At 37.7% G+C, this 20,754-nt stretch overlaps 1 protein-coding gene across 1 annotated transcript in view; it reads left to right on the top strand.

The window, feature by feature from the left end:
• Positions 1-20,754, top strand: part of crim1 (cysteine rich transmembrane BMP regulator 1 (chordin-like)) — a 113,065-nt gene that overhangs the window by 47,490 nt on the left and 44,821 nt on the right. The window contains exons 3-5 of the mRNA XM_082143215.1: positions 13,603-13,845; positions 16,052-16,172; positions 17,363-17,484. Coding sequence (XP_081999341.1) covers positions 13,603-13,845; positions 16,052-16,172; positions 17,363-17,484 — 486 coding nt within the window. The remainder of the gene's footprint in view (positions 1-13,602; positions 13,846-16,051; positions 16,173-17,362; positions 17,485-20,754) is intronic.

A 20,754-nucleotide genomic window follows, 5' to 3' on the forward strand; every position in this document is an offset into this window, starting at 1 on the left:
AGTCTGTCAGTGGAGGGGATTGCCAAATCTCTCTTCAGTCAGCATTTTTTCTCTGCAAACTATGTTGTTGATCTGTTTGGTGCTGTAGTGAGGAGACTTAAGCTCTCAACCACTGAAGTTAAATGCTTCCTAGCCTCAGCACACAGATCGCAAACAGTCCACTCAGAAATGGAAAGCACTTTCTCGGTCTGGCAAGCTGCGATCCAATTGGCTGCCTTTATGTGATTTCTGGCAGTCAGGGTGCAGAAAGAATTTTTGCCAGCCTAATTGAATCTTTGAAGAGTTTTGTTTCAGTCAAACGTCATCTGACTACCAAAAAGTTGACCTTTTGTTGACTGAGTAAAATATAGAATATACAGGTGTTCTCAAGGAAATCTTGTTTTATTGTTACTAAAGGCCTCAAACAAAATGCAATGCTATGAACCTCACAAACTGTCAAATCTAGTCATCATTTCTTCCTTGGAAGTGCCCGTTGTATCAGCCTGGGAACTTGTAAACACGTAGTTTTCACCCTGACTGCCAGATTTTTTTTTTTTTTAAACAATCCGATAAAAGCTTGCCGTTTTGAAAAAGCTATTGCCATTTTGTGTGCAATATACATAAACATTTTATAAATGGTACATGGATGGTGTCACATTTTCTTAGCAAGATTCTCTTCAAATTACTGATGCACCTTGACAGGAGAGGCAAATAAAGAATACGTACTATAAAAAATGGTGCTAATTCCGACTAAAGCACCATTTTGCTGCAATGCTAAAGCTAAATGTCGTGTGTGGGGTAAAAGGCCCACCTTGCCACCTCATACATTTTATTTTTACACAAAATCTGTTGCATCAATGTTCAATAAAAACATATATATTTTTATGCAGCCATACACAATGGCTTTAACCCCTTTTGTACACTACTGTACCCTAGTCCATGTGACGTATTTTTTGTCATCACTAACTGATATAATATTAAAGGTATAGCGGAGGATGTTTTACTTCCTGGTGGGTAGTCTAAACTATTGGTCCTCCTAATTGTCAATCATTCTGGTGAATCAATCAAACTTTTCAAAAAGTGGAGAGGGCGGGTCTTATCTAAAATTTGGAAAGATCCTCCGCTATACCTTTAATATATACCAACATACTGAAGTGCTAAAATCTATTTTGCACTTTTATAGTACACTGACCACCACCAAAAAACACAGGTGGTAAAGAGAAAGCCACATGATGGATCAAAGCTCATCACAAGTAGCTTTTCCACAAGCTGAGGTAAGCACACAGTGTCTTTCCCACAAACACAAGACACCATCATTGTAACTCGCATGACACTAAAATAATGCAATAAACATTCATTTAACATGGAATCCTTATGTACATAACTGATAAGAAAAAACTAAGAAGAAACGTTTATTTAAATGAAAAAACATTAAATTTGAAGTGTCAAAATGCTGTCAGTTTACAGTTTTTCACTTTAAATTATAAGATGACTTGTTCTTTTTCATTCCAAAATGTGTTTTTAACAGTATCTTACTGTAAAAATTACATGAAATGTCCCATTAGATTTATTTAAGTTTTTCACCGTATATAGGAAAGGAACTTGCTGCTAACAAATTAACAGATTTTTACAGTAGCACTTTATACCGTTAAAATGACAATCATTTTTCAAATGTAGAGTACATTTCAAGCCTAAGTGGATCCTGCTACTTGAATAAATCTGTCTTTGTCTTAGAAGTATACTAATTTGGTCGAGTGTTATGACTAAATCAGGTAGGATGATAAGCTCTCATTGGTGACACCAAATGGTCCCAAACTTAGCGCCTCATTTGGACACGATCTGTCTTTATTGTAGTTTGCAGCGCTCTTGACAACACATCGTAATGCAGTCAGCTCTAAAGACCCAATGATAAACAAAGAGACCACGCTCTCCAAGGGCCTTGTAATCTAACACTCCACAAAAAAGCTACTGATGGGGCTAATGGGAGCAGAGCATTGATAGATAGAAATGCTGTTGTTTCAGACACTCCCTGTGCTGGGCGTTATATCCCTCAGCAGTGGCCAGATTGTCAAAGAATAGAGCTTGTGTGGAGTCGCAAAGCCACACCTGGCTGCACTCCCCTATCCTCCTGTGTTCTCACAGCTTTATTCCTCCGCACAGTCTGTTCCATAACAAGATCTGCTTTCAGGGTAATCTTTTACACGTTTAAAACAGATTTTTTGTACCAGACAGTCCTCCGTATTTTGCAATCTTTTTTGTGTGGCTTTCTTATTTGAAGTTACGTACCCCAAAGAGCAGGTACTTACGAGAGAACCGCAATAATCCTTTCAATGGCACTTAGCTGACTGATTCCCCATCAGTGAACTGTAATGTTGAGCTTATTGTCTGGTAAAGAAGCCTGTATTGTGAGAGAAAGCCAGGCACTGGGTCAGTGTTTGTGTCATTTAATGGAGAGTAAACTGCTCACTGGGGTGTGTGGCTTACACAGCGAAGGCGAGTTATCTGGCTGTAAAACCGGTCCCTGAACTCCCCTCAATTTTCTCTCTCGCTCTCGCTCTCGCCTTGTTTTCTCATCGTCTGCTCGACCAAACCATCTTTCAACCAGCTCCAGAGGAACTGAACTATAGCCTTGTAGGAAATGTACTTTTCACCGCACTTGTGAATGCTGGGTGAATTGAGAATTTACTGGACATAAACATTTCTTTCAAAACTGTATTTAGCATTATTCTCTTATTGTTTTTGAAAAGCAACATTTTAAAAGTAGTCGCTAATGTGTACGAACACAACATGCCACCATCGCTAATGGCGGTTTACTTGCAAATTGCCAGCTATAATACATCTGTGGTCGCTACTGTTAAACTGTTGGCATTCATTTGTCTTGTTTACAGTCATGAGGCGCCAACATGATATATATATATATATATAGTTAGCGCTGTTTCAAGCATCAGGAGTGTCTGTACACAAAAATTCATGCCACATCTAAATGAAAATGCCAACATTTTGAAGTGTGTAAGTGACAGATGCCATCTGTCATGAAAACATCCCATCAAGTTTGTTCCTAAAATATTCTGTTTGGTGGCGTAGTGCCAGAAATGTGTCATTATTCGGAGGTGTTTTTAGATAAACTTGCTGACAATCAGGTGTAAGTGAAAATGACACGTGAAGGCCAAATATGGTAAGCCATACTCGGAATTTGTCTTCTTAACCTATCCAAGTTAGTGTACACACATTAGGAGCAGTGAGTAGTGAACACACACACCCAGAGCAGTGGGCATTTTTTGCTGTGGCGCCCGGGGAGCGATTGGGGTTTAGGTGCCTTTCCTCACATGAGTCTGGTAAACTGTACAGGGTATATACATTCTTATATTATTTAGCTGAATGTTAAATGTAGAGCCTGCTTTTAAAGCCCAAAGTATACTTCAATGTTGGCGCAAACACTTAAAGTCAACATGAAAAGGGAATTGTGAAAGTCTCTTGTGACGTTTATCCGAGTGAAATGGCTTCTCGAACAAGAAAAAATGTATTGGATGGTTGTGGTTTGCTATTGCTCATGTGATCTCAGGTTGTCCTGCACTCACGCCAGTAAACGCATCATTAGAAAAAATAAGAGATACTGCTGTGAGAGGATGGTGAAGTTATTTTGATTAAAGATCAGTGGTGTAAATATTTGAGTAAATGTAATTAGTTACTATATTTAAGTATCCTTTTGGCTACTTAGCTACTAAGATATAGCAACATTTACTCTCTACTTGGCAACATTTTTGAATAAGTATCTGTATTCTTTACTCAAATACATTTGTGATGAGTAATGCAATTACTCGTTACATTTTGCATGGCACCTATTACCTAACTTTTTCTGCTGCAGTTTATTTCTGCAACAAAAGGCAATATCGCAATCTACAGGGCATTGAAGGTGCTATATCTTGTGTGTTTTGCCCTTACCGACCCAAACTTGTCAATATTGCTACTTCACATAAATGCGAGTGCATTAGCAAGTAGTTGTGAATCACAGGTGTTTCATATGTGAGATGAGGGGACGGCTGCAGCCGATGATGAGGAACCAGTCCCGTGCAAGAAGGCTTTGACTATTTCATTTTACTTATCATTATTTTATTTTGAAGCCCTCTTTGAGCACTTGAGCTTAACTGACACTTGAGTGTTTGTAGATGTTAAAGAGACTGTTGTGTCAACTTTGATTTATTGCAATTTAGAGGTGTTCAGTTTTATTTTGATTTTAGAACATTAACACGTTATTGCAACCTTAACAAATCAGCTGTTTCTTGTTCTTAGTTGTTGAGGACCAGTGCATCTTTGAGCCTACATTCAGTATGAGTAAAATACTTAAAGTCCCCCTGTGGTGAAAATCAAGCTTTTAATGTTGTTTATACATCTATGTGGTGTTTTTAATATGCTTTAAGACAAACCATGTGCAAATTCATGAGTCGACAGCGACACCATTGCTGAGTATTTTCTCCTTAAAACGGCAATGAACCAAAGACAGTCTCAAAAATGCGGTTTGAAATCGCTGGTGTTTCTGACATCACAAACTACCTTGTAACGAATCACGTGAACGTGTGATCGTCAACGAGTGGATCTAAACTAGTGTGAGTGAGTGGAGACGGGGCTAATTTGCATATTCACAGAACCGAGTATAATAAATGAGGCAAGGGTGTAGAGTAACATTCAAGCTATTTTAAGGCATGAAGGACATTTTTTCAAAAAACTTTTACATATGTACTTTTTGTGATCAAAGATGAGTTTTAAGGGATACAATTATTGACTACAGGAGGACTTTATTGTAAAAATCTGATAATTTAAGAGTTTTACTCATTTTACTTTTACTTTTAGTAATTTGTAATTTTCGCTGTAAGGTATCTGTACTTTTTTCTCAAGGATGGTTTACAGGTACTCTTTACACCTTGGTTAAAGATGAAAAATATGTGCATGGATAAACATTATAATAAATATTCCATAAAAAATATAAATTGTCAATTTTGTTTTCATGGTGGCTCTATAGGAAAAGTCACATGAGTGGAAGTTAAATTGCATTTTAAATCTTTTTGAATGATTGAAAAAATGAGTTCCTTGTGGTGCCATAAGAACCTACGCTAGAAATTCATGAATACTGAATCACAGTTACCATCTTTGGAAAGAGAGATATCTCTCCCTCATACAGTGACCTTTTTCCCCCCATCTAATGTTTTACGTGGTCATCTTGCAAACGTGTTAAGATGTTTCTCACCTCAGTGTGTTAGGGCTCACCAAACACACTTGTAAATGGTTGCCAAAGAAACGAAACACAGGGACAAAGTGTTGCCGTGTCCATATGGATGCTCGATGATGATGATGATGTGCTAACAGCACCTCTGAGCATGGAATGATTTTCAGAGCAAATGTGGGCCGTGGCATAAAGCGTGTGTGCGCTGGTCCATACGTGCTCTTCAATCACCCTCGCTGCTGGGCATGCACACTCAACAGATGTGGACCATTAGGCTCTCCAAATCCAGATGTGTATAATGGGTTGGTTGAAGTGTGGCAGTGATGTTCTCCAGGGACAGGGTATTGTGGAGTGGACAGTTGTTGGATTGTAGAGAGCTCGGTCTGACAGTCTCAATCAACCAGCGCCGGTAATGAGTCATCTGAGGGCCGTATCTACTCTCATTTTGATTCATTTCTCTTTATGTGTCTCTCCACTGGTTTGGTTTGGATTCAGTGTGAAATTATGGAAGTGCATTTGAGTGTCTGTACTCCTAAAAGGAGGATTTTTGCAGCGAATGCCATAGAAGAACCATTTTGGGTTCCTCAAAGTATTTTTAAGGAATCAAGAACATTTGAATAATTTAAAGAGCCTTTTTACACTAAAAAGAACCTTTTGTACAATGGAAGGGTTCTATGGATTTTAAATGTTCTTCATGGAATCGTAGATGCCAATAAAGATTCTTTATTTTTAAGATACATTTAAATGCAGTATACTATTCTATAAAAGAGTAACTCTCCATTGATTCAAATAGAATTTGATGTTCGCATATTGCTAAGTTTACAATGCAATGCAGTAATATGCAATACAATTTATAGCAAGAAGTTGTGTGCGATTTCGAACACAGCCTGGATATCCGCTATGTCAGGAGCGTACCTTTAAAACAGTCGTTCTCAACCAGCATGTCGGGACTCACTAGAGGGCCTCAGCAAACTTCTAGAAGGGTCCCAATATGTCATATATTTTTTTTTATTATTAATTATTTAAAAAAATAAAGATGTACTACATTAAATGGCATCATATGCCTTATTGGATGTATTTTTTATTAAAATAGAAGTACCAGAGGTACATATCAACTAAGATTGGAGGGCCTAATAATATTATAGTACAAAGGAGGGAAATAGTTGAGAACCAGTGCCTTAAAATTATATATATGAATTCAGCTTATATGAATAAGAGCTAAACTCACTCCAGTGTTAATGTGCTTTTACTGCACATTACCGATTTACCTCGGTTCTTTCAGAACAGCTTCCATCAGTGAAGAAAAACACGAACCGTCTCAATCCTTTCCTCATTCTTGTTTGCCTTAGGCTGAGAAGGCTGATCTATCACCTTCCTTATTTACATTTCATCAAACCTCTCTCTGTCGTTTTGCATTTAAATGGATCGCTGACATGTGGGAAGGTAAATCAGAGTTTGACTGATGTTCTTAATTAATTTATACTTGATATAAAACGCTTTTTTATGGTTTTTAGCTCTATGTTTCAAAGATGGAACTTTTCATTTTGAAATGTTCCGTATGTGCAAGGAAAAGCCTGGGTTTTGTACAAGTTTTGTACAAGCTCCGGGTATCGCACAAATCCATATTAGTTTTCATTACATGTTTATTTAGCTAATTTACTGAGAGCTCACATACATAATACTTTACAAAATGGATAGATATAGATTTCTGGAAGAACATGAAGGCCAATACAGCATTTCAGGGGTGCCATACATAAATGATATGACATAAATGTATATGACTTTCATATATATATATATATATATATATATATATATATATATATATATATATATATGTGTGTGTGCGTGCGTGCGTGCGTGCGTGTGTGTGTGTGTGTATGTGTATATATATATATATATATATAGAGAGAGAGAGAGAGAGAGAGAGAGAGAGAGAGAGAGAGAGAGAGAGAGAGAGAGAGAGAATTCTGTTTAAAAAAAAATTTATGTCTCACCAAGGCTGAATTTATTTGATCAGAAATACAGTAAAATCACTAATATTTTGAAATTGTGTGAAAATGTGTAATTTATGTATGTGATGACAAAGCTGAATTTTCAGCATCATTAATCCAGTCTTCAATGCCACTTCATAAATCATTCTAATTATTAATATACATTTTTATATTTCTGTGGAAATTGTTATACTTTTTTTTTCAGGATTCTTTAATGAATAGGAAATTCAAAAGAACTGAATTTATTTGAAATCCTTTGTAACATCATAAATGTCTTTCTGTCAACTTTTGAACAGCAGTGTATATAATACAAATTTAATAAATATATCACTTATCACTGCACGTCCACTATTGTTGAAATGTGAACTGACTGATGCAAACCGGCCCTTTATAACATATTTTTACATAATTTAGTTTGTACTAAATGTTGGATATTTTATATTTATACTGCTTATTGTAGATAACATAAAATTCAAAATTGAACAAAGTACTGAACCGCAACTAGTGATCATAAACACTATAAATCCAAAAGCATCCATATTATATTTGTTATGTTTTTTCTCGTGACAAGGATATGTCATAACATGACAGATGGATAAAAAAAATTAAAAAAATTATTTCATGTAAGCCTGTAACGTAACTATGTCGTGGGTTTTGATTAGCTGACTCATTTGTGATGTAGGCGGAGAATAATAGAGGTTAACAACAAGACTGTAGTCATCAAAAATTAAGATTCATTCTCCAAACCAGAGAAAAAACATGACATTTAACTGTGTGAAGGCTGTCGAGCAGTATGGTGATGCTCTTGAAATGGTGTTGTAAAAGTAATTATGTAGTAATTAAAGGTGGAATTAGTGATGTAGACGGTTTGAAGTTTGAAGACAGTTACTTACTGTAGTAGGAGCTGTCTGCTTGTTTATCTGCAGTTTGTTGGGTTTTCTATACTCTCCGTGGACTTTTCTTTTCTCTGCCACTTTCTCCCTTGTCTCCCTGGATCCATTGGACATTTTCTGTGAAATAACAAGTAATGACTTTACAGTGCCAAGCCAACCTGCTGCTCTCAGCCAGAGTCCTGTCTCCATCAATGATGGCTGATTTGATTATGTGCTTTGAAAAACAGCTTTTCTATAGGCAATAATTCTGCACGTTGGGTCTTTTTATCGGCCAAAATTCTGTGCTCATTATAGCACAATAATCAATGTTTTAACTTCATTTCCTGATGTTTCAGTCTTAGATGTGAAACTGTATAGATTACCTGCTGGTATCTAAATGGACATTAGCTTCTTTTTGTGCGCTCGCACTGTCCCAGGTGTTATTGGACTTCATTACGGTGAGAGGCCGGAGATGGTGTGTTCTGTCGCATCTTAGGAAGTGGCAGTATGATAAGCCCAGGGGTCGAGGCTGCTCCCAGATTGAATTTATATGTAACAATCTGTTTCCATCTCAGCAGCAGATGCCTGGCAACCAAGTCCATGCGATCAGTGGTGAACAGCTGTCATTGTCAAACGAGAAATCACAGCGAAGGCTGTGAAAAACATGAAAAAGGAACTGAGCAGGAGCTCTCGTCGTAGTGGAGGAGGGGACGCATTGTGAGGAAGGGTTTTTCTCACCTTTTCTTTCATCAGGCTACAATTAACAAGAACCATTAAAGCCCAGCAAGCAGTAAGTACTGCCAATGGATGGGTCGTGATGATCAGTTAGTCAGGGTCCAACAACCTAGAAGTCAGTAATGTTGACGTTTATCTAGATTTGTTTTGTACATTTTCTTAAATTTGGTGTTTTTAGCAGCAATTTTGTTTTCATTATAAGATATATTGGTACTCTGTTGGTTATTAGTCAGTTTTAGACTTTTCATTTATCTATATCGGTTGGTTTTGCACATATATATTGGCCACTGTTAGATGTAATATTTAGCAAAAAATTATATAAATATTTTTCATACGTTGTTTTTGGATTTATATATATTGGCTGCTGTTAAATATTGAGAATACCTCAAAATGAATATCTATTTTCAAACTGTACATTATAATGTTTATAACAATTTTGTATAATTTAAATTGATTTATTTTATTATTATAATTATTATAGAGGATTGTGAGCACCATATTAAAAATACATCTTTAAGTAAAATTGGCAATAAATAAACCTAAATGTCAATAAATATCAATGGATGGTTGTTTGACATTCTCAGTCCTCCATAATTTATTGGTTATTGCATAGAACATGATAAATCATTTTAAAAATAATAAAAAATAATATTTTTTATAATATTGGTGTATGTTGTGTTGTTAAATTCATCCCTTTTTTAGCACCAGCGCTACGGTCTACACATTCAGACAGATGTTTGACTGAATTATTGATATAAAGTGAACCAAAACCAACTTAATTATACAGCAACCCATCAACCAGTCAATTTTAAATATGCAGTTTTGCATATTTACCGTAGTCACTATAAGTCTTGAGTGTGTTTTGTAGTTACTGTATATTGAGTTCTTGAATGGTTTCAGCACACAACAGTTAAGGGGAAGTCAATTAAGGCATTTCCCACAATCCTTTTGGGGTAAAAATATTCCCAGATAAGATGTATAGAACAATGCGAGGCTGGGTTGTGCTCCAAGTATAAGAACAAATTAAAGGCTGTTTATCTAAAGCAGTGCACTCTTGAGAGAGAGAGAGAGAGAGAGAGAGAGGAGAGAGAGAGAGAGAGAGAGAGAGAGAGAGAGAGAGAGAGAGAGAGAGAGAGAGAGAGAGAGAGAGAGAGAGAGAGAGAGAGAGAGAGAGAGAGAGAGAGAGAGAGAACACATATAGCTAAAGCTGAAGGATAGATTTGTTGATGTGTTGGGGATTGTTGAATATTTTGAGAGTTCTAGGATGGTTTTAGCAGAGAAGGATGTACAGATGATGAAAGGAGGTGGAGGAGCTTTTATTTGTGGTTGTTTCTCGGAAAATGTTTAAATGGCAACTTGAGACCCATATAAAAATATGAACTATAAATGAACTCATACAAAGTCATATCCACTAAGAAAACACTTAATTGCTAATGGCCATAGTTTAAACAAGTACACATTATGCCAAGAACAAGTATGTAAAAATACATAATGTGAGTTTTTTTGTCTCCGGTAGCTTAAATGGTAGAGCATTGCCGTAGGAACCCCAAGGTCATGGGTTCGATTCCCAGGCAGCATATATACTGTACTAATAAAAGTACTGTAAGCCTCTTTCCATAAAAGCGTCTTTCTAAAGCATAAACTAAATGTCACATCCATCACTGCAAGGTGTTGTGATGTTCTGTCTCATTTAGTGACTGTTACATGTGGCCTCATTTGACACTTCGCCATGTCACTTATTCACTCTTGTCTCATTTTCACCCATCACATCTTCATGTATCAAGTCATTTCACATCAAGTGGCATTTGCCAGCAAACAAAAAATAATGCCGTCATAATTTCCCCTAAATCCTTGCCGAGAACAAAAAGCCTGGGCGCTTGTATAATGACACATAAACACAGTGCTTAAATATGAGGAGCTTTTTAAAGAGGTATCTATCTTCACTGCTCTTATTGTGAATTTACAAGCATTATGTTCTCTCTCTGACTATCATTTGAGGTAATTACACCCCCTCTCTCTATGGAGGACTCTCCTCTCCTAGCACATCATAACACATCAAAAGGCAATAATAGGCCATAGCCTCTTTGTAAGACATGCATTTCATACATCACATTTGATTTTCATACAAGATCAAACAAAGCGGTAACAATGTGCTTAATGGCTGGAGTACATTGCCTTTAATAAGTTTAGCTAGTTAATTAATCAGTGTCAGAGTAATGGTTAATGTAGTATGTAACCTCAGTCAACAAAGTCAGTGGTTTTGCCCTGCGGTGCATTTCTTTTCTTGCTGTTCGTCAGTTCAGAGCAATTGTTTGATCATTATATACTTGCGTTTCTGAGGGAAGGGCTCTCGACATCTTTTAAAGGGATAGTTCACCTGAAAATTTATATCATCATCATTTATGTATCCTTATGTTGTTCCAAATATGTGACTTTCTTTCTTCCATGGAACATAAAAGGAGACATTTTTCTATTATGCGCAGAATGGAAATTTCAAGCTTCAAAATGGATCTTTTTCTTGAGTTTGACTCACTCACAGAATCACAGAATGATCCCATGCGACACGTGCCGTGTATGCCATGTGTTCTGGGGGTAAACGATAGGGTTTGATGAAAAACAAACCAAAATTGAATGTATTATGAAACGAATTTCTTGACCTTTGCCTTTGTTGTCCTCTGTACAGCTGAACGATGTGCACGCTCGTGAGACTCTATTAGTGTCGTAGTTCACTCCGTCTCGCCCAGAGAAAACACACAAGTTATGAGAAATCAAGATTAACAAAAACGCAACATGAAATACAACCCATGTACCACCTTCTCTGAGATGAATATAGATCGTTGTGTTCATCGTAACAAGAAGTTATCGCGTTCAAATCTGTCAACCGTCATTCTGACTGTCATCAGAAAAACGAGTCCGGAGATATTTAACTCAATGAAGAAAGTACACGGATACTTTTTTGGGGATTTCTATTGTATTCCCCCAGAACGCTTGGAATACACGGCTCGTGTCACATGGGATCATTCTGTGATACTTTTGAAAAGCTTGAAGCTGGTCGCTATTCACTGCCATTATAGGGATGAGCGCACGTGAGACATTTTTTTTTATTATTCTTTTGAGGTCCATAAAAGAAAGAAGGGCATACAGCAGTCCAGTAGAACAACACCAGGGTGAGTAAATTAGGATGAACTCTCCCTTTAAAACTGCATTCAGTATATTGATTGAAAAACCACAATATGGCCCAGATCAGTCTACTCAAATTACACACTCAGATGCCCTGGCTCTATTAATACTACCGCCTGTGTTTTAACATGTAGTTCTGCGTTTAGTGTTATTACACACCCCTCTGCCAAGTGTTATCTGACAGAACACAAGCGACATGAGCATTACAGCATGTCAGCCGTTTCTCTCCTGCTGACATTTGCCATTCATTCACATTCACATCAGCATGAGTTTTCTTTTCTGTGGTTCTTTTTATGTCTCTCCCATGCACCTTTTCAATTTCTCTGCCTTTTTCCTTTGTTAGCTTGTTGTTCCCTTGTAAAGAATGAATAAAAGCAATCATGCCTTGAATGAAGGAAGGTCAAATTGAGTGTGTTCATAAAATGCTGGACTTTGACATGCATGGTGCTGCTGCTCATCGTTCTGCCTGCTCAAGGTAGTCAAATGTCAGTCAGCCCTACTTTTATCATGTCTGTTACTAGAAAGAAACTGGGAAAATACACTGTATATAAGGGTATATCATTTATTTTATGACACACATGCTATTACCTGCAGGTAAATTGAGAATAAACCAGGCCAAAAATATAATATAATTTGTTTTGAAAGAATTTAACACTTTTTATTCAGCAACGATCTATTAAATTGATCAAAGGTGACAGTGAAGACTGTTTCAAATAAATGCTGTTCTTTTTATACATCAAAGAATCATAAAATATTTATCACAGTTTCCACGAAAAATATTTAGCAGCACAACTGTTTTCAACATTAATAATAATTAGAAATATTTCTTAAGCAGCAAATCAGCATATTAGAAAGATCATGTGACACTGAAGACTAGAGTAATGATGCTGAAAATTCAGCTTTGTCATCACAAGAATAAATTACATTCTAAAATATATTAAAACAGAAAAGAGATATTTTATTTTGTTCACAACTGTTCACAATATGACTGTTTTTACTCTATCTTTGATCAAATGAGACTTTTTTCAAAAACATTTTTTACCAACTTCTAATAACAAAGATTTGACCAACCTCTAACTACATACATATGGCAATTAATTTTTTTGTGAAATTTTTTTTTTATTATTATTATTTTTTCATGACAGTGTGGTTATTTAGATGTTATCCCCTTTCATATGTGAGACAAATTGCATGTCACTGTGTCACAGCTCATATACATGACGAACTAGTCTGTCTCTTGGTAAAACAGTTCCTGTCACAAAAAACATGAAGACAAATACCTCGTATTTTAGTATTGGAGGCGTAATGCGAGGAATACTCCACATATGTATCGCCACATGGAGTTTTGAGTTAAAAATATGTGGTGTGAGCCCTGACAGATGGTTTTTCTTTAATGGCTTGTTTTGGTTATTGATTTGAATCGTGTATATCACTTACATCTGTGTGAGTCTAACAATCCCTCTTACAATTCAATTTAAACCATATTGCAGTTTCTAATAAGGTTACCGGTGAGTTGCTCTGTTTTATTTACTTTATTTACCAGTTTTTATTCACAGGAAAAGAATCACTATTAAGCATAGCTGAACATCATAAATGACATAAGTTGTGCTCTTTTTCTCCGTAGAGGAAAGACCAGACTGTTCTAGGGCGAGGTGTGAGGTGCAGTTTTCTCCACGCTGCCCTGAGGACTCCATATTAATCGAGGGCTACGCTCCACCGGGTGAATGTTGCCCCCTGCCCAGCCGCTGTGTGTGCAGCCCAGCCGGATGTCTTAGGAAAGTGTGCCAGCCCGGGCACCTTAACATCCTCGTATCCAAGAGCTCCGGCAAACCCGGCGAGTGCTGTGATCTCTACGAATGCAAACCAGGTAAAGAAATCCAATATTTAGTTAAGTGTTTTGACGTCCTTGATTCCATTTTCACACCATGTGATTTGCCGGTGAACATCAACCAAACCAGTCTCCACTAGCATGGTTTAATTGAATGTTTCAACCAAAAAATGGAAATCCTATCCCTCATGTCCATTTTTGACATTTCTGATCACTATGATTGTTTAGCAGGAACTGTGTAAAGATTATTCGAAGAGAACAACGAACAATATGCATATTTGGAATGAGGCTGAAGATATGATGACAGAATTTTAATTTGTAGGAGACTATCCCTCTACAATGGTCTTTCTTATACTGTATATATAAAAAAAAACATGCCGTGTCAACTTTTCTTGCAACATAAAATTCTTTTCCTGCTAGAGTAATAGATGGATTGTTGTGGAGTCTTGGGGATCCACACCAGGAACCTGATAGTGATAGATTTGAATTCTTTGCAGGTTATCTCAAGATGCTGTCATAGTACCTTAACTTTAATATATCTTCTTCTGTCATGCTATATTTTGCTGCAGTATGGCAGCCTTGAGCAGAGATAGCCACTTGGCTTCAAAAAAATAACCGTAATTCATTTCCCAATACATAAAAGAGAGTGATTTTCGTGATTTGGGAGTTTGCCAAAGCTTTTGAGACACGCTAAAGTCATGGGCTGTTGAAAATATGTTTCTGTTCAAGGGGCAGTTTGGTAAATAGGACACATATGTCTTTGGGTTATTTTTGTATGTACACTTTTTTGAAAAACAAGTTAAGTTGAACATGAAATAGAACATTTACTTAAAGGGATAGCAAAAACCCTAAAAATGTTTTCATTATTTACTCACCCTCATGTTGTTCCAAACCTGTATGAGTTTCTTCCTTCTGTTGAACGCAAAAGAAAATATTTTAAAGAATGATGATAACCAGACAGTTGACTGCACCCATTGACTTCCATAGTAGGAAGACTTTCATAGTTTTTTTCCTACTATGGAAGTCAATGGGTGCAGTCAACTGTCTGGTTACCAATTTTTTTTTAATATATATTCTTTTGTGCTCAACAGAAGAAAAAAAATACTCATACAGGTTTGGAATAACTTAAGGGTGAGTAAAGCCCTATTCGGACGGGATTAACTTTACAAGGGTAGATGGAGTAATGTAATTTTACCACAGGACATCTGTAATAATAATGGCCAATTCGCACGGGATAAGATATCTCAGTAAAACTAGCAGAAGTGGGAAGAGTAACTCGATTTACACACCGCCGTTACCCTCCTGTCATCATGTGCGTATTACGTTGCGTCCTGGTATCACGTGCACAAACACATAACCTGTATTTATATAAAACGGTTATGTCCGGTCGAACGATGTATTAATTAACTTCAGATTGGATTGTGTTGGTAATAGGCACTTACCTAACGCTAAAAGATGTTTCGTACCTCTAACAAGTGCTTTCGATCTTCTTTCTGATCTGAATGGTATGTGGAAAACACTTGAGTTTTGCCACAGACTCGTCCCAGCGTCTAGAACGCAACTGAATGCTTTTTCAAGCGTCTCCATACTTGAAAAAACGTGGAAAACTACTTTTAAACAGGAAATGACGGAATAGTTACGTACATGTTTACAGCGGGTCTATTCGCACGGGATTAGTATTACCTGAGGTCATTTTTCCGGACCTTTTTACTGAAGGTAAAAGTCGCTGTAATCTTTTACTGACATTGTCCATAATGATTACTGAGATGGCACATTCGGACGGGACTAAAATCACAGAGAAGCTCTGGTAATTATTACTTTACCCCACCTCTCCATGTTAAACTAGTCCCGTCCGAATAGGGCTTAAGGAACATTTAAGTAACAACATTTTCATTTGGAGGTGAACTACCGTATCCCTTTAATACATATGTTTTATCTTAATGGTCATCGAAATGTAATAATAGCCTTCCTCTGAAACTGTCATTGGTTGATGTTAACCTGCAGCGAGTTCTTTTTATGTTTGTTTTTTCCACTGTTTTTTTTTATTCTGTTTTTTTTATTAAACCTTCATTATATGATGACTGCTCTGCACTGCACTGTTTACTGCACTGTAAACAGTATGTATTGAAATCTGTGGTGTGATTATAGCAGGTAAATCATTTGCTTGGATGAGAGTTTGATGAGGTGTGTTAATTAGAGGTTTGATGAGCAGTGATAAATGTTTTATCTCTTGTTTTGTGTTCAGTGTTCAGTGTAGACTGCAGCACAGTAGAGTGTCCACCAGTGAAGCCTGTCCAGTGTCCAGCAGACAGCTATGAGACTCAGGTCAGACTGACAGCAGACGGCTGCTGCACCCTTCCTACCAGGTTAGATGTTACACCTTTCTTACACTCACAGTCGAGGCATGAGTCACACTATGCCATGCTCAATTCAGGTTTGGCCTTACGTCTGTCTCACATTTGCAATTTAGGTATGTTTTTTGTTACATCTCCCACTCACTATCCAGGTTAGACTGTTACATCTGTCTGGTGTTCAATATGTAGGTTAGTCACACACTGACAATGCAAGTTAGAAGTTACACTTGTCTCATGCATACAATCCAAGTTAGACTGTAACACCAACTTTCCCACCAACAATCCAAGTTAGACATTACACCTGTCTCACATTCACAATCCCAGTTAGACCATTTCATCTGTCTCATGCTCACGATCCTGATTAGACATTACACCTGTCTCCCTCTCACAATCCCAGTTAGACTGTGTCACACGCACAATCCAGGCAGTGTGTTACACCTGTCTCACTCTCACAATCCTGGTTAGACCGTAACACCTGTCTCATGTTCATGATCCTGATTAGACATCACACCTGTCTCATGCATACAATCCAAGTTAGACTGTAACACCTACTCTTACGCCCATAATCAAGGTTAGACATTAAACCTGTCTCACACTCACAATCCCAGTTAGACCATTTCGTCTCATGCTCACAATCCAGGCAAATCATTACACACGTCTCATTCTCACAACTTAAGATAGGCTGTTTCATCTGTTTCATTCTCACAGTCCCATTTAGACAGTTACACCTGTCTCACTCTCACAATCCCAGTTAGGCTGTTACACTTGTGTCATATTCACAATCCTGATTAGACGTTACAATCTTCAGAATACAGGTAAAATGTTACATGTTTATAATCCAGGTTACACAGTTAGACCTGTCTGACATACACAGTCCTGGTTGCACAGTCCCATCTGTCTCACTCGCACAGTCCAGGTTAGGCACACCTTTCTCTCACTCACAATCCAGGTTAGACTGGTAAACATGTCAGACTAATTTAGGTTAGATGTTACGTCTGTCTCACACTCACAGTCTAGGTTAGACATCACACCTGTCTCATGCTTATAATCCAGATTAGACCAAAACAATTGTACAAAAAACGCACGAAAAATATTTCAGTACTGAAAATTCAGTACATCAGAGTGCCAGGAGAGAGTGTTTTGTTGTTATGTATTAGGCATGACTCTCTCTCTGTCTCTCTCTCTTTCTCTGTTCTACTCAGATGTGAGTGTTTGCCTGGCCTCTGCACCTTCCCACAGTGCTCAGCAGGGACTTCACCTCAGGTTGTGTCCCGTGGTGACGGAACACCTGGGAGGTGCTGCGATGTGTTTGAGTGCGTCAACGGTAGGTTCTGTTTTCTGTGTGTCTTAATTAGTGTTTTTGTGTTGGTGCACTGGGAAGGTCGTCTAGTCGGTGTGCAGAACCCTGTCGCTGCTGCCATAGTGACCGGCCTCAGCAGAATATTACCCACAAAATACACACAACTACAGAAAATACACACTTTTACTTCTCGTGTTGCTCTTCTTTCACAATCAATTTGCAGTGATTTTAATTTCAATTCATTTTACATGTAATGGCTTTAACAAACTCGAGAAAGACATAGCTTATTATTTTTCCCCAAATTATGTTGTTTGTGTGTATGTGTGTGTGCAAGGCCCAAGTGAATGCCATCTAAGCATTGTTGTTAAAGCAAAATTAACAGCTACTTTCTGATAATTTCAGAATTTATCATTAGCTTTAATTATTATCAAAATTAATTTGTATATTTAAGATTTTATCATTTTTAAGTCACCATTATTCAGTTTGATTTGTTATTTATATGAGTGAGAATGTATTTTTCCTCTTTTTTGAATTTGAAGTTAGGTTGCAATTTTCATTCTTCATTTTGACAAATAGAGAGAAAACACTCTTACACATGAAAATAAAGAAGCACAGTATGGTAAAATGTTTATATCTGCCCTTTACTAACACATTGACAACATTGTTACACTGCAAGTTTATAACTTCACGTCTACTTTTTTGATATCTTGCATGGAATTGGTGATGCTAGAAAAAGAGGCTTAGACCGGCATTACAGTTTAAGTATATGTTTGGGCGTGTGAGATGTGTGGAAGGAAAATGAGAGAGACACATGAGTGGATGGAATAACATTATGGGCCATATTTTAACAATCTAAGCACATGGTCTTAAGCGCACGGCGCAAGTGCACTTAGCTCCTGTCCGAATCCACTTTTGCTAGTTTAACGCTGGGAAAAATGGTCGGCGTGCCCAGCGCATGGTCTAAAAGGGTTGTCTCTATTCTATTAATGAGTAATGGGTGTGTTTTGGACGTAACGTGCAAAAAAACAATCAAATAATTCCCTATTCCCTATAAAAGCCAGTTGCGCTCTCGCCATGTCGGATTCGCTATTTACATGACAGAATTTGCAGACTGAACGCATCTCCAGAGAGCAAACGGATCTGCCCGTGCGTGAGGTAAAAGCGTGCAAGCAGAACATCTATGGGACAAGCTGGATTCCACTATATCTTTATGAACAGAATATTGATTGTAATCCTTTTATTTTTAATACTTGGCATGTTTGTGTGCTGCTGCATTGCGCCAGGTGTATGATGGGGCCCTATATATCATTTCCATATATAATTATATATTACAGACATCAAATACACAAAGTAAACATTACCATTCATAAGTGACATCTGCGATTCCCCACTTTTGGAAAGCACCGGCTACCACTTGTGCACAGCCGTACGCAAACATAAGCACACACACTACACAGCTCACTGACTAATAAAACCTGCGCTGAGAGTTGGGACAGAAAGAGAGAGCTTAACCCCACAGTCGCTGTGGGCAGAGCTGTGTGCAGGTGGTGGAGAACTCTCTCAGATGAAGAGACTGCAGGGGACAGGTGGACGGAAGCCACAGGAAATCAGCAACAAATCAAAGCTGGAAACATCAGCGTGCACCAAGGCCGTATGTCGCACATTGGGCCTTTTCCATATTCGCGGATAGACAACCGCCAAGAGGAAGACAACAGAATCAAGGCTCCATCCAAACACAAAAGCTCATGAGTGGCTCTTTGAATAAAGGGACCCATGAAAACAATCCCACTTTCCCTCTAGTTGTTTATTTCCTTCCTGCTTCACCCTATAACCAGGCCTAGGGCACACAATACATGAAAGACGAAGCAACAAACAGAAAAGAGAGCAACCCAAGGACTTGCTTTTCCATATTCGTAATTTTGGGAGTCACCTTCCTTCCATGCATGAATGTACATAAACAAGCAAGCACAAATAGCGGTGTGGTGTGCGAGGTGCCAGGTTGTGTGTCATCTTCACAGCGGGAGGTGAAATTAGCCTAAGGCTGATTTGAGAACAAAGCGCTGAGGCCGGAGAGCAGCGCGGGGAGCATCAAAGCTCTGAACAGAAATACAGGCTAATTGAACATCTGGCCACCGGTGGCTGTGTACAGTGTAAAGGCTGATCTAATATTCCACAGATGAGAGGGGTGGGGGAGAACGCGAAGGAGCGACAGAAAGAGAAAATTAACTCATCCCCTTGGACGAACAGAAACTGATTAATATTCAAAAGATATCACTCGCACGTCATTAGATGAGTGACCTTCTCAAGACTGTCATGACTTGAACAAATTGACACAACAGATGAATACACTGCGGATGGATGAGAGAAAACAACAAGTGGTCACATCAGCCCATGCCGAAATTTCTCCTGTTTCATCTGTGGAACACGAAAGAAGACATTTTTAATAATATATCAGTCGCAGTCGCTTTTTCACAATGGCAGTTCATGGAGACTGAAGCTTTATAAAAATAAAGACAATGTATTGTGATATCTATATAAATCTTGAAAAAATAAATAAATAGTGCTATCGGTTTTTAGAAGAATCACTCTATTGTAAACAAAGGAACAATTACACTTAATGGCAACCAGTTTGAAATAGCATCCTTCTGTGAACTGATCACAGAATGAGGCAGAAATTATATCATTTTATAGTATTCTATACAGCGATAAAGGCTATGTCAATTGGCATTGCATAATAAATATACATTATCCTTATGAAATTACCAGAGATAGCTTGAAGAACACGGATAAACCATAAATTGTTGCAATGGTGTGTTAATTGTCTTCATGCTTAATTAATCAGTCAAAATGCCTCTATCTGAATGTTATTCATCTACAGTGATAGCTGGATGTCTTTGTCCAGATAAGGGATTTTCTTGAACATCTTAAATTGTATTACTCCTATGAGTCTTACTTGTTGCCTTTCTGCATGAGGGCGCCCTCCGGTGTTGAGTATGAATGAAACATAAATTACATGTGAGAGTTTAACATTCCATAATGCTCACACATCACCCTATTTTTGGGTAAAAATTGAAAAAACACTGCTCTCTAAAGATATTTGAAGTGTATATACGATAATGTTTCAGTTTTTATCCGAATGAGCACACTTTTGGACTAAAGGATGTAAATACAATAAAAAAAAACGTCCACACTAGAAAGCTAACTTTCTTGGAGTGCGGGTTGAGTGTCTTGTCTGTCAAATCTGACGACATGCTTTTACGCGGCAGTATATGTTATATATTACGACACCCCTAA

The sequence above is a fragment of the Leuciscus leuciscus genome, assembly GCF_965113295.1.
Source record: "Leuciscus leuciscus genome assembly, chromosome: 17".
NCBI classification, from domain to species: domain Eukaryota; kingdom Metazoa; phylum Chordata; class Actinopteri; order Cypriniformes; family Leuciscidae; genus Leuciscus; species Leuciscus leuciscus.